The sequence below is a fragment of the Mandrillus leucophaeus genome, unplaced genomic scaffold, assembly GCF_000951045.1.
Source record: "Mandrillus leucophaeus isolate KB7577 unplaced genomic scaffold, Mleu.le_1.0 Scaffold544, whole genome shotgun sequence".
Taxonomy (NCBI): Eukaryota; Metazoa; Chordata; class Mammalia; order Primates; family Cercopithecidae; genus Mandrillus; species Mandrillus leucophaeus.
This window is the reverse complement of record NW_012105853.1, coordinates 53,171-63,377: the sequence shown is the minus strand read 5'-3', so window position 1 is coordinate 63,377 and position 10,207 is coordinate 53,171. Positions and strand designations below refer to the sequence as shown.

The window sequence follows — 10,207 nt, the reverse complement described above, 5'->3', positions numbered from 1 at the left end:
CCTATTTAACTTTGTTTAACCCAACTTTACTCATTTCTTGGTAGAAGTCATGTGTCATGGAAACACTATTAACATCTTATACTATGTAGCTGTCATACTGCATATATCAATTGCATATATCAATGTAATTGATAGAAATTACATTGATTTTTTTTTTTTTTTTGAGATGGGGTCTTCTCTGTTTCCCCAGCTATAGTGCAGTGGTGCAATCATAGCTCACTGCAACCTCTGCCTCCCAGGTTCAAGCGATTCTCCTGCCTCAGCCTCCCGAGTAGCTGGGATTACAGGCTCCTGCCACCACACCTGGCTAATTTTTTGTATTTTTAGTAGAGAGAGGGGGTTTTGCCATGTTGGCCAGGCTGGTCTCCAACTCCTGACCTCAGGTGATCCTCCCACCTCGGCCTCCCAAAGCGCTGGGATTACAGACATGAGCCACCGCGCTCAGCCCACGAGAGATGATTTGTGGAACTGCAGAATACTAAATAAGAATAGATACATAGATACAAATACAAAAAAATTCAACAACAACAAAAAAAACAGGTCTTTCTTAAATGTCAGGCACAGTGTTAAATGCTCGTTACGCATTGTGGCATTTTATCCTCTCTGCAATTGTAAGAGTAAGGCTGTGATTGTCCCTATCATACAGACAAGGAAATTGAGGCTCAAAAAAGTTAAGCGCTGGTACCTAAAGTCATTCGGCCAAAAAATGGCTGCGACAGGACAGAATCCCACGCCTGCAGGTTTCTGTGAGCCATTCTGGGCGTTTGGTGCCTCTCCTCCTGCCAGGCGAATCTCTGCAGACAGAAGCCCTTCTCCACCTCGGCCCACTCCCCTACGCACACAAGGTTCTGTGTGGCTGTCTTTGCAACTCACCAACACCCCCACCCGCCAGACTCCTCCATACACACAAACACAGACACGTACTGCCCAATCGCAGGCGGCGGGGAGGGGCTGCGCCCTGTTGCGGAGGTTGAGCGCGGTGGCGCGGCAGCGAGTGGACCAAAACCCACCGCGCACAAGAACGCGCGGCTTGGCGCCTGTTTCCCGCCTGCTCTCAGGAGCGACCGCCAGGGGACGCCCGAGACGGCAGGGGGCGTGGGAAGCCCACATCTGCCCAGCAGGTGCGCCAACCCCGAGCAAACAGGGGGCTGGGGCCTGGGGCCTTGGAGATAAGGCCTGGACAGGATATATCCCGCGCAGGAGCTAGGGAGCAGGGGTGTGCAGGGTTCCAGCCACAGCAGCACTGGACTCGTCCGGGGGTGACGAGTGAGCAGCTGGGGCCCCGTAGAGTCGCCATGGACACTTCAGGGGCAGCAGGTGAGCGCTCACCCTCCCGTGGCCCGGAGACGCCCCGTGAGAACTACGAAGGACGCCCCCCACCCCGCCCCACTGTACAAATAGGAAAACTAAGCCCCAAGAAGGCAGCCCGCGGAGCTGCAAAAGCAGGATTAGAACCTAGGGCTCCTGGTTCCCCTTCTCCCTCTTGAGGCCCCCTGGCGCCTAGAAGTCACTAAACCTCTTTTCCTTCCAGTTCCTACCCCACCCCCGCGCCCCATGCTGAAGCTGCGTTAGCCATTTTTCTGTTGCTGTTTCCTGGCAGAGAGAGCCAGCCGCCCCTAACCCAACCGCAGCCCCGCCCCCGCCCCCCAATTCCGTGAATGCGCCTATTCTGAGCAAGGCCAGGGCCTGCTTCTCACTCCAGGCGACCTTCTCATCCTGGATTCTTCTCCCCTTTCCCCTCCCAGGCCTGGTAGAAGAACAGAAATCCCTCTGGCAGGGCCGGTCGTGGAAGGGTGACCAAGCAAGATGTGGCAGCACTGGTGGAAGTGGGAGGGCGGGGAACCCTTCTCTGGTTTGGGCCACAGGCGAGGCCAGCATCCCTGGGCAGCATGAGGGCTAAGGCACAAGGGGCCTCTGCCACCTCCCATACTTTCCCACCCGGAGATGCCTCTGGGCCCCCAAATCTTGGTTAAGGTTCCCCTCATCCCATTCCTGGTCTGAGCCAACTTCTCACCTGGCACCCTGCCTCCACCCCAGGAATCCTAGAAAGTCACAACAGCGACTGCCTCGAAGTTCATCACCTTTCCAAACTCCTCATTCTACAAAGAAAGGAACTAGGTCCAGAGAGGGTAGTGTGTTGCTGAAGGGCACACAGCGATGTCTGGCAGGATTGACACTAGAACTCGGGATTCCTCTGAGGAGTTAATCCTTGCATTAAAAAGAAAGATTCAGAGATGCCTTGAGGTGGGGCTGAGGGAGTGGAGCAGCAAGGGAGGAGAGGCCTGTAAATAATTTCTCAAATGTCCCTTAGGGACATTTCAGGGGGCACCTGGAGGGACGAGAGTAGAAAAGGGATGACCCTATTTTGATGGCTTTGCTAGTGGGGGCTCGATTTGGAAAGGACCCTGCAGAAGTGGGGAAGGGCACTGCAGGTCAGACAGGGCACCATAGGCGGTGCCTCTGCTAAAATACAGTTGCCTGATCTGGCTTGATGCCTACTCCCCTGCAGACCCCTCAATGCCTCCCAACCCTTTGACTCACCTGAGCCTGCCGGACAGATCAGAGATGCAACTGCAGAGCGAAGCCGACAGGCGGAGCCTCCCGGGCACTTGGACCAGGTAACGATGTGGCAGCGTGCCCTAGGTGAGGACTGCCAGGCAGCTGGAGCACGCAGAGGCGGCGGCCGCATTTAACCCAGGGCTGGTGGGTGGGGAGGGGAAACGCAGGCTGCAACCCCTCCCACTGGCAGGGAGGCATCCCCCCCTTCCTCCTGAGGCGGGGCGAACCCAGCACCCCCTGCTCCTACCACCCTTGGAGCTGCAGACAGGGCTAGCTGCGGGCCAGGCTGGAATTCGGCTACAGCAGGAGACTGGGGAGACTGGGGCAGCCACACTCCGCAGCCGGAATTTATTGGAAGCTTAGAAGGCACTTCCCTAAGGAGAGCCCCAAGGGGTGGAGCGGTTCTGGCTGTGGCTGCTGCGTGTCTGGCCTGGCTTTCGAGGGTGCGGTCCTACGCTGTCCCCTCCAGGAGTGAGGAGAGACTCCGGTCCTGCCAAGACGATAAAGGGCTCAGAAGGACAGCCTCAGTTTTCATGGCTCTCCTGGCCTCAACCTGCTAACCCCCCAAATGTCTCCCACCTCCCCTCCTCTACTTACTCCCTGCAATTGCTTGAACCCACCCACCCACACCGCTCAAGAACCCCAGACTGAGAAGCCACCAGGCCTCTAGGCTCTAACCTGGCTAACTGCAGAACCAATGTCATCTGCCTTGACTTCTGTAATCAAGGGAAGGAAAGCCAACACAGCAACAGGTCACTTCTCATGGGAGAAAAGGAAGAATATGACTTTGGCCTCAGAAAGGCTCAGATTCCCCCAGGCCACCCCCCATCCTGGGGACAAGGTTTTGGGCCCTTTTCTGTTTGTAGGCAGGAGGCTAGAGAGCGCTCCAGGCCAGGAGCCCAACAAAGGCTCCCCCTTCCCCTCCCTGCTGCCTAGGATGGGGAAGCTTCATCCCTACTAATTCCATCAGCCCTAAAATACTCTTCTCCATCCCAAGGCCTGTATAAGTGTGGCCTTTGTGTCACAGCCACGTGTCCCTATGGCCCTGGGCTCCAATGGGCATGGTGCCAGACCTGCAGAGTGGAACCTGGGTGGTCCCGTGGGCTCCATGCAGGCCTCATTGAGCACCTCGCAGCCTAAATATTTAGCCTGCAATCTTCAGCCAAGTCTCCTCCTTACCTAATGCTTCCTCTTCCTGATCCCACGGGGGCAGAATATACAGCAGCCCCGCCCCCCCCACTTACTCTAACCCCCTGCCCACTTCATTTTACTCGACCTGAGTACTTGGACTCTGTGCCACCTTGACCCTTCTTCCTGTGGCCGGTCGACCTGCCTGCTCCACTCCCAGGTCATCCCCAGAGCACACCACCATTCTGAGGGGAGGCGTGCGCAGGTGCCTGCAGCAACAGTGTGAACAGACTGTGCGGATCGTGCATGCCAAGGTGGCCCAGAAATCGTACGGAAATGAGAAGCGGTAGGTGCCTCGGCAGCCCCTCCCAAGTCTCTGCAACTGTCAGCCCTATGCACCCCTCCATCCACCCATTGGGCCTCTTTTAGACCCAGAAGAGGCCTCAGGGCTGAAATCTCAGCTATTGTCGACCAGGGCCTTGACCCTCAGCCACCATTAGCCCCCACTTTGGTCTATAGTTCTATAGCAGGAGATTTCCTGTGAATCTCCTGTCTCCATTCATTCACTCATTCTCCCATTTATTCACTTATTGATTCATTCAACAACTACTTACTGAGTGTTTATCATGTATGCACCAGGTACTGTGGGTACTGCTGGGCACTGGGCATACAGCTGAACAAGACAGAAACAGCCCCTGCTCCTTAGCCCACACTCTCACTCAAGTGTGGAAGAGACAGACAGTAAACTCCCCACAAATCAGTAAACAAGACACTTGCAGATTATGATGTGCACTAGAAGGAAAACTGGACAAGGCCATTTGACAGAAACTGGAGGCAGGGGAGACATTAGCTAGAAAGGTCAAGGAGGTCAAGAGACCTTTTGGGAGGTAACATTGGAACTGAAACCTGAATGTTAAAATGGAGCCAGACAGGAGAAAATCTGGGGAAAGCATGCTACAATTAGAAGGAACAGAAGGGCTGGGCGCAATGGCTCACACATGTAATCCCAGCAATTTGGGAGGCCAAGGTGGGCAGATGACCTGAGGTCAGGAATTCGAGACCAGCCTGGCCAATATGGTGAAACCCCCTCTCTACCAAAAATACAAAATTAGCTGGGCGTGGTGGTGAGAGCCTGTAATCCCAGCTACTCAGGAGGCTGAGGCAGGATAATTGGTTGAACCCAGGAGGCAGAGGTTGCAGTGAGCCGAGATCATGCCACTTCACTCCAGCCTGGCAACAGAGCAAGACTCAGTCTCAAAAAAAAAAAAAAAAAAGGCAACAGAAAATGGGAAGACCTTGAGGCTGTACCAACTAGGCCTGTTTGAGGTACAAAAGAAGTCACAGTGGCTGAAATCAGAGAGAGGAGTTGTAGGAAACAAGTTGGAGAGGGAAGCAGAGGTCAGATCGCAGGAGGACTTTTAATTTTTAACCAGTGGAGGATTTTAAGGAGTTAACATGATTTGACTGACGTTTCTAACAAAACATTCTGGCCAGCCTGGTGGTTCATGCCTGTAATCCCAGCACTTTGGCAGGCCCAGGTGGGCAGATTGCTCGAGCCCAGAAGTTCCAGATCTGCATGGACAACATGACAAAACCATGTCTGTACAAAAAATACAAAAATTAGATGGGTGTGGTGGCTCGTGTCTGTAGTCTCAGCTACTCAGGAGGCTGAGGTGGGAGGATCAGTTGGGGAGGCAGAGGTTGCAGTGAGCCGAGACAGCCGAGATCAAGCTACTGCATTCCAGCCTGGGCAATAGAGCAAGACCCTGTCTCAAAAAGTAAAAAAAGAAAAAGAAAGAAAGAGAGAAAGAGAGAAACAGAGAAATAGAGAGAGAGAGAGAGAGAGAGGGAGGGAGGGGAGGGGAGGGGAGAAGGAGGGAGCACTGTGGCTGCTGTGTGAAATGGGAAGGAGATAGAAACAGAACTTTCTGGAAATAAACCAGTTTGAAGGTTGATGTTGTGGTCCAGGCAAAAAATAATGGCGGCTGGGATGAAGGGTGAGGTGGTAAGAAGCCAGTGGATTCTGAATGTATTATATTTTGAAGGTGGAGTGGATAAGACTTTCTGATGAGTTGAATGAGGGATGTAAAAACAATAAGGGTTTGGATATGAATGGGGTTTACAGTCATGAAAAAGCGTGGGGAGGGGGGTGGGAGCGGGAGGAGGAAACGAAGGTTCTGCTGGGTTTATGCTACTACTTTGCGGTGCTTACAGGACAGCCGAGTGGAGATGGATGCACGAATCCATCACTCACTTATCTCCGCAGGTTCTTCTGCCCCCCGCCCTGTGTCTACCTCTCAGGGCCCGGATGGAGGGTGAAGCCAGGGCAGGACCAAGGTGAGGGCGGACTCAAGGGCTGCCGGCCGCCTGCTCTGTAGGGAGAAGCACGAGGTTGGGCCCGAGAGAGGGGCGGTTCGCAGGCGCAGTTTCCCCGCGCCCTCTGGCGGCGAGCGCTAAGCTTGCCTGGCACCTGCGTCCTCCCGAGTCCTTCCAGAGCCAGTTCGCGTCCCTTTCCAGCTCACCAGGCCGGGGAGACGGGGCCCACGGTCTGCGGTTACATGGGACTGGACAGCGCGTCCGGCAGCGCCGCTGAGACGCAGAAGCTGAATTTCGAGCAGCAGGCGGACTCCAGGGTGAGAGCGCACGGGAAGGGGTCCGATTCCTGCTCCCATCCCTGCCTCTCCTGGAAAGGAGGTCTCCTTTATCACTCCCTTCCGAAAGCCAAGAGATAGGTGGGGAGACCGGGAGGCCAGGGTCCTGCCTTAAGGCAGAGCCTGAGAGTCTGGATGGTGGAGCTTCTGGTCACCTCCGACGGGGCGGACGTCCGATATCTGGGAGAGGTTGGTTCATCCGACAAGGGAGGGCTGGGATGAGACGGCCCTGTCCCCGCGAGCCCCCTAGGAATTCGGCTGCGCCAAGACCCTGTACATCTCAGATGCAGACAAGAGGAAGCACTTCCGGCTGGTGCTGCGGCTGGTGCTGCGCGGGGGCCGGGAACTGGGAACCTTCCACAGCCGCCTCATCAAGGTCATCTCGAAGCCCTCGCAGAAGAAGCAGTCGCTCAAAAACACCGATCGTGAGCAGGGCGGGGCCTGATGCGGGAGGTGCATCCAAGCCCAGAGCAGCTACCCCAGGTGGGGGTAGGCTGCACTATAGGGGTGGGGTCAGAGTGGAAAAGGTAGAGTGGGAGCTGAGAAGGGAAGGAGTCTGGATGAGAGGGTGCGGCCCAGGCCTGGGGATGAGAAGAGTTGGAGGATGAAAAGCAGAGAGGAAAGGGACAGATACCAAATTCTAGGTTGGGAGTTGGGGTCCCAGAACAGACAAAAGTTGAACTAGACAGAGTTTGAACTAGGCAGGGGGGTTGAACTAGGGACAGACTAAAAGTGACATAGGCGGGGCACAGTGGCTCATGCCGGTAATCCCAACAATTTAGGAGACCGAGGTGGGCAGATCACTTGAGCTCAGGAGTTCAAGGATATCCAGGGCAACATGGCCAAACCTTGTCTCTACCAAAAAAAGAAGTTAGCTGGGCATGGTGGCCTGCACCTGCAGTCCCAGCTACTCGGGAGGCTGAGATCAGAAGATCACTTGAGCCCAAGAGGTCGAGGCTGCAGTGAGCTGTGATAGCACCACGGCAGTCCAAACTGGGTGACAGAGTGAGATGCTGTCCCAAAAAAAAAATAAATAATAAATAAGTTTTACTTTTGTTTATGAACTGAACGATGTCCAGGCAGCAAAAGGAGCAGGCAAAGATTCCAAACCAGGACTGCAGCAGGCCCTAGAAAAATAGCTGTGAACTAGGAATGCCCAGTTCACATTGCCCGATGTGTCTAGGCCCATAGGCACATCAGCCAGGCCGGCACAGGGCCAGAGGATTGGAAACTGTCTGGAACATCCAAGGGACCAAGCCAGGCCAGGGCACTGATAGCACCAACTAACCTTAACCCTCACCCCCTCCCTCACCCTAATCCTAACCCTTACCCTCACCCTCACCCTAATCCTAACCCTCACCCTCACCTTCACCCTAACCCTCACCCTCACCCTCACCCTAACCCCTAATCCTAACCCTGTCCCCTCACCCTAACCCTCACCCTCACCCTAACCCTCACCCTCACCCTCACAGTGTGCATATCCTCCGGCTCAAAGGTCTCCCTCTTCAACCGCCTGCGCTCTCAGACAGTCTCCACACGCTACCTCTCTGTGGAGGACGGGGCCTTTGTGGCCAGTGCACGACAGTGGGCTGCCTTCACACTCCACCTGGGTAATGACATCTGCAGGCCCTGGGGCTGGCACTTCACATACATTAGCTTATTTAACTTCCACCACAATTCCTTAAGGAAGGTAAACTCTGCCCCATGTGATTAAGGCACAGAAACACAAAAAGACTGGACCACAGTCCCAATGAGCTGATGACTGTTCCAAGCTATTCTGACTCTGTTATCCATGCCCTTTCCCCTTATATCAACTAAATTGCCTGCCCCCAACCCCTGCCCCCAGGGCAGACATTTGTGAGGATGGCCTCAGATGGCCTCTCCAGAATTAAAAACTTCAGTGTTAGCGGCTCCCCTGAGAACCACCCCCTCCCGCAGGGCCCATGTGTGATGTGAGGAAGAGCCAGAGGCAAGAAGGCAGGGTTTAAGGCAGAAGCTTGGGGGCAGCTGAAAACCTTGTCTCTTGCTTTTTTTTGACCCCCAGCTGATGGGCATTCTTCCCAAGGAGACTTCCCACCACGAGAGGGCTACGTTCGCTATGGCTCCCTGGTGCAGCTCGTCTGCACGCTCACCGGCATCACTCTACCTCCCATGGTATAGGAAGGGAGGGTATGCCTGGAGGGTCCCCTCAGATCTATGCAGAGAATGTGGCACACACAGGCAGGGCTGGAGAGTGAGGCCCCAAGGCAGGGAGACAGCTATTCTCACCCAGTGTCGCTTAGGACCAGACAGAAGTCAAAGCTCAGCGGGAGTCTGCTAGTGCCTGTGTGGCTACTGGAGTAGCAGAGAGCCGGCTGGGAGGGCAGCCTCTGGATACCCAGGCTCCTTGCCACCACCATTCTTACCACTCTTCCATTGCAGATCATTCGTAAAGTAGCCAAACAGTGTGCGCTCCTTGATGTGGATGAGCCCATCTCCCAGCTGCACAAGTGTGCATTGCAGTTTCCTGGCAGTCCCCCAGGAGGGGGTGGCACCTACTTATGCCTTGCCACAGAGAAGGTGGTGCAATTTCAGGTAAGAAGCAGAGAATACCAGCACCAAGTGTCCTGGAAAGTGAGAATGCAGAGAACCACAGAATGTAAGATCATCACCTCACCACGGTTGCTACTTCCTGAGCAGCCTCCCATGGAACATTAAAATCATAGACCCCAGGACAGAATCATAGGATGTAGAAAGATAGTAATAAGTAATAGTATGAAGTGATATTCCTTCCCAAAGAATTTTAGAGTCATAAAATAGTGGGATATAGCTGGGCGCGGTGGCTTATGCCTGTAATCCCAGCACTTTGGGAGGCTGAGGTGGGCAGATCACCTGAGGTCAGGAGTTTGAGACTAAGATTGGCCAACATGGTGAAATCCTATCTCTACCAAAAATACAAAAATTAGCTGGCCATGGTCGTGGGCGCCTGTAATCTCAGCTACTCAAGAGGCTGAGGCAGGAGAATCGCTTGAACCCGGGAGGTGAAGGTTGCAGTGAGCCGAGATCACACCATTGCCCTCCAGCCTGGGTGACAAGAGCGAGACTCCATCTCAAAAAAATAATAATAATAAATTGGGATATAAAATTGTAGAATGTAAATAAAAATCATGATAGGTAATAGAGAGCAGAGAATTATTGAGCAAAGACTATTTGAAGCACAGATAAAGACACAGAATGTAGGAAATTATAGAATGTGAAAAATCATAATTATCATTAAGCAGTAGTACTCCCAAAAGAGTATTATCATAGAATGTTAGGAGATTGAATTATAATATGTGGAAAATAGCAAGTATTATTCCTTCCCCAAGAATATTCCTTCCCAAAGGAACAATATTCCTTCCCGAAGAATATTAAAATTGTAGATTATTAGAGCATAGAATTGTACAAAGTGTAAAAAAAAAAAAAAAAAAAAACAGAATTCTGGAATCCCAAGAAAAAAGACCCTTAGAAATCAACTATCCCAGGCCGGGCCAATGGTTCACACTTGTACTCCCAACACTTTGGGAGGCTGAGGCAGGAGGATCACGAGGCCAGGAGTTTGAGACCAGCCTGGCCAACATGGTGAAACCCCGTCTCTACTAAAAATACAAAAAAAATTATCTGGGTGTGGTGGCCGGCACCTGTAATCCCAGCTACCCAGGAGGCTGAGGCAGGAGAATCGTTTGAACCCACTAGGTGGAGGTTGCAGTGAGGTGAGATCAGGCCATTGCACCCAGCTTGGGTGACAGAGCAAGATTCAGTCTCAAAAACTAAGGAAGGAAGGAAGGAAGGGAGGGAGGAAGGGAGGGAGGGAAAGAAAGAAGGAAGGAAGGAAGGAAGGAAGGAAGGAA

General features: G+C 53.3%; 2 protein-coding genes across 6 annotated transcripts in view; one reads left to right on the top strand and one right to left on the bottom strand.

The window, feature by feature from the left end:
• Positions 1 to 2,931, bottom strand: part of MATN4 (matrilin 4) — a 15,259-nt gene extending 12,328 nt beyond the window's left edge. For 2 of the 3 annotated variants that reach the window (XM_011997599.1, XM_011997601.1), the window contains exon 1: positions 2,542 to 2,931. The gene's annotated coding sequence lies outside the window, so the exon portion shown is untranslated. The remainder of the gene's footprint in view (positions 1 to 2,541) is intronic. The other variant, XM_011997598.1, reaches the window with a different exon arrangement.
• The window catches only part of RBPJL (recombination signal binding protein for immunoglobulin kappa J region-like), an 11,144-nt gene continuing 2,159 nt past the window's right edge, over positions 1,223 to 10,207 (top strand). For 2 of the 3 annotated variants that reach the window (XM_011997603.1, XM_011997602.1), the window contains exons 1-9: positions 1,223 to 1,317; positions 2,510 to 2,618; positions 3,908 to 4,033; positions 5,954 to 6,024; positions 6,205 to 6,320; positions 6,589 to 6,763; positions 7,811 to 7,948; positions 8,383 to 8,492; positions 8,760 to 8,912. In XM_011997603.1, coding sequence (XP_011852993.1) covers positions 1,296 to 1,317; positions 2,510 to 2,618; positions 3,908 to 4,033; positions 5,954 to 6,024; positions 6,205 to 6,320; positions 6,589 to 6,763; positions 7,811 to 7,948; positions 8,383 to 8,492; positions 8,760 to 8,912 — 1,020 coding nt within the window. In that variant the 5' untranslated portion in view covers positions 1,223 to 1,295. The remainder of the gene's footprint in view (positions 1,318 to 2,509; positions 2,619 to 3,907; positions 4,034 to 5,953; positions 6,025 to 6,204; positions 6,321 to 6,588; positions 6,764 to 7,810; positions 7,949 to 8,382; positions 8,493 to 8,759; positions 8,913 to 10,207) is intronic. The other variant, XM_011997604.1, reaches the window with a different exon arrangement.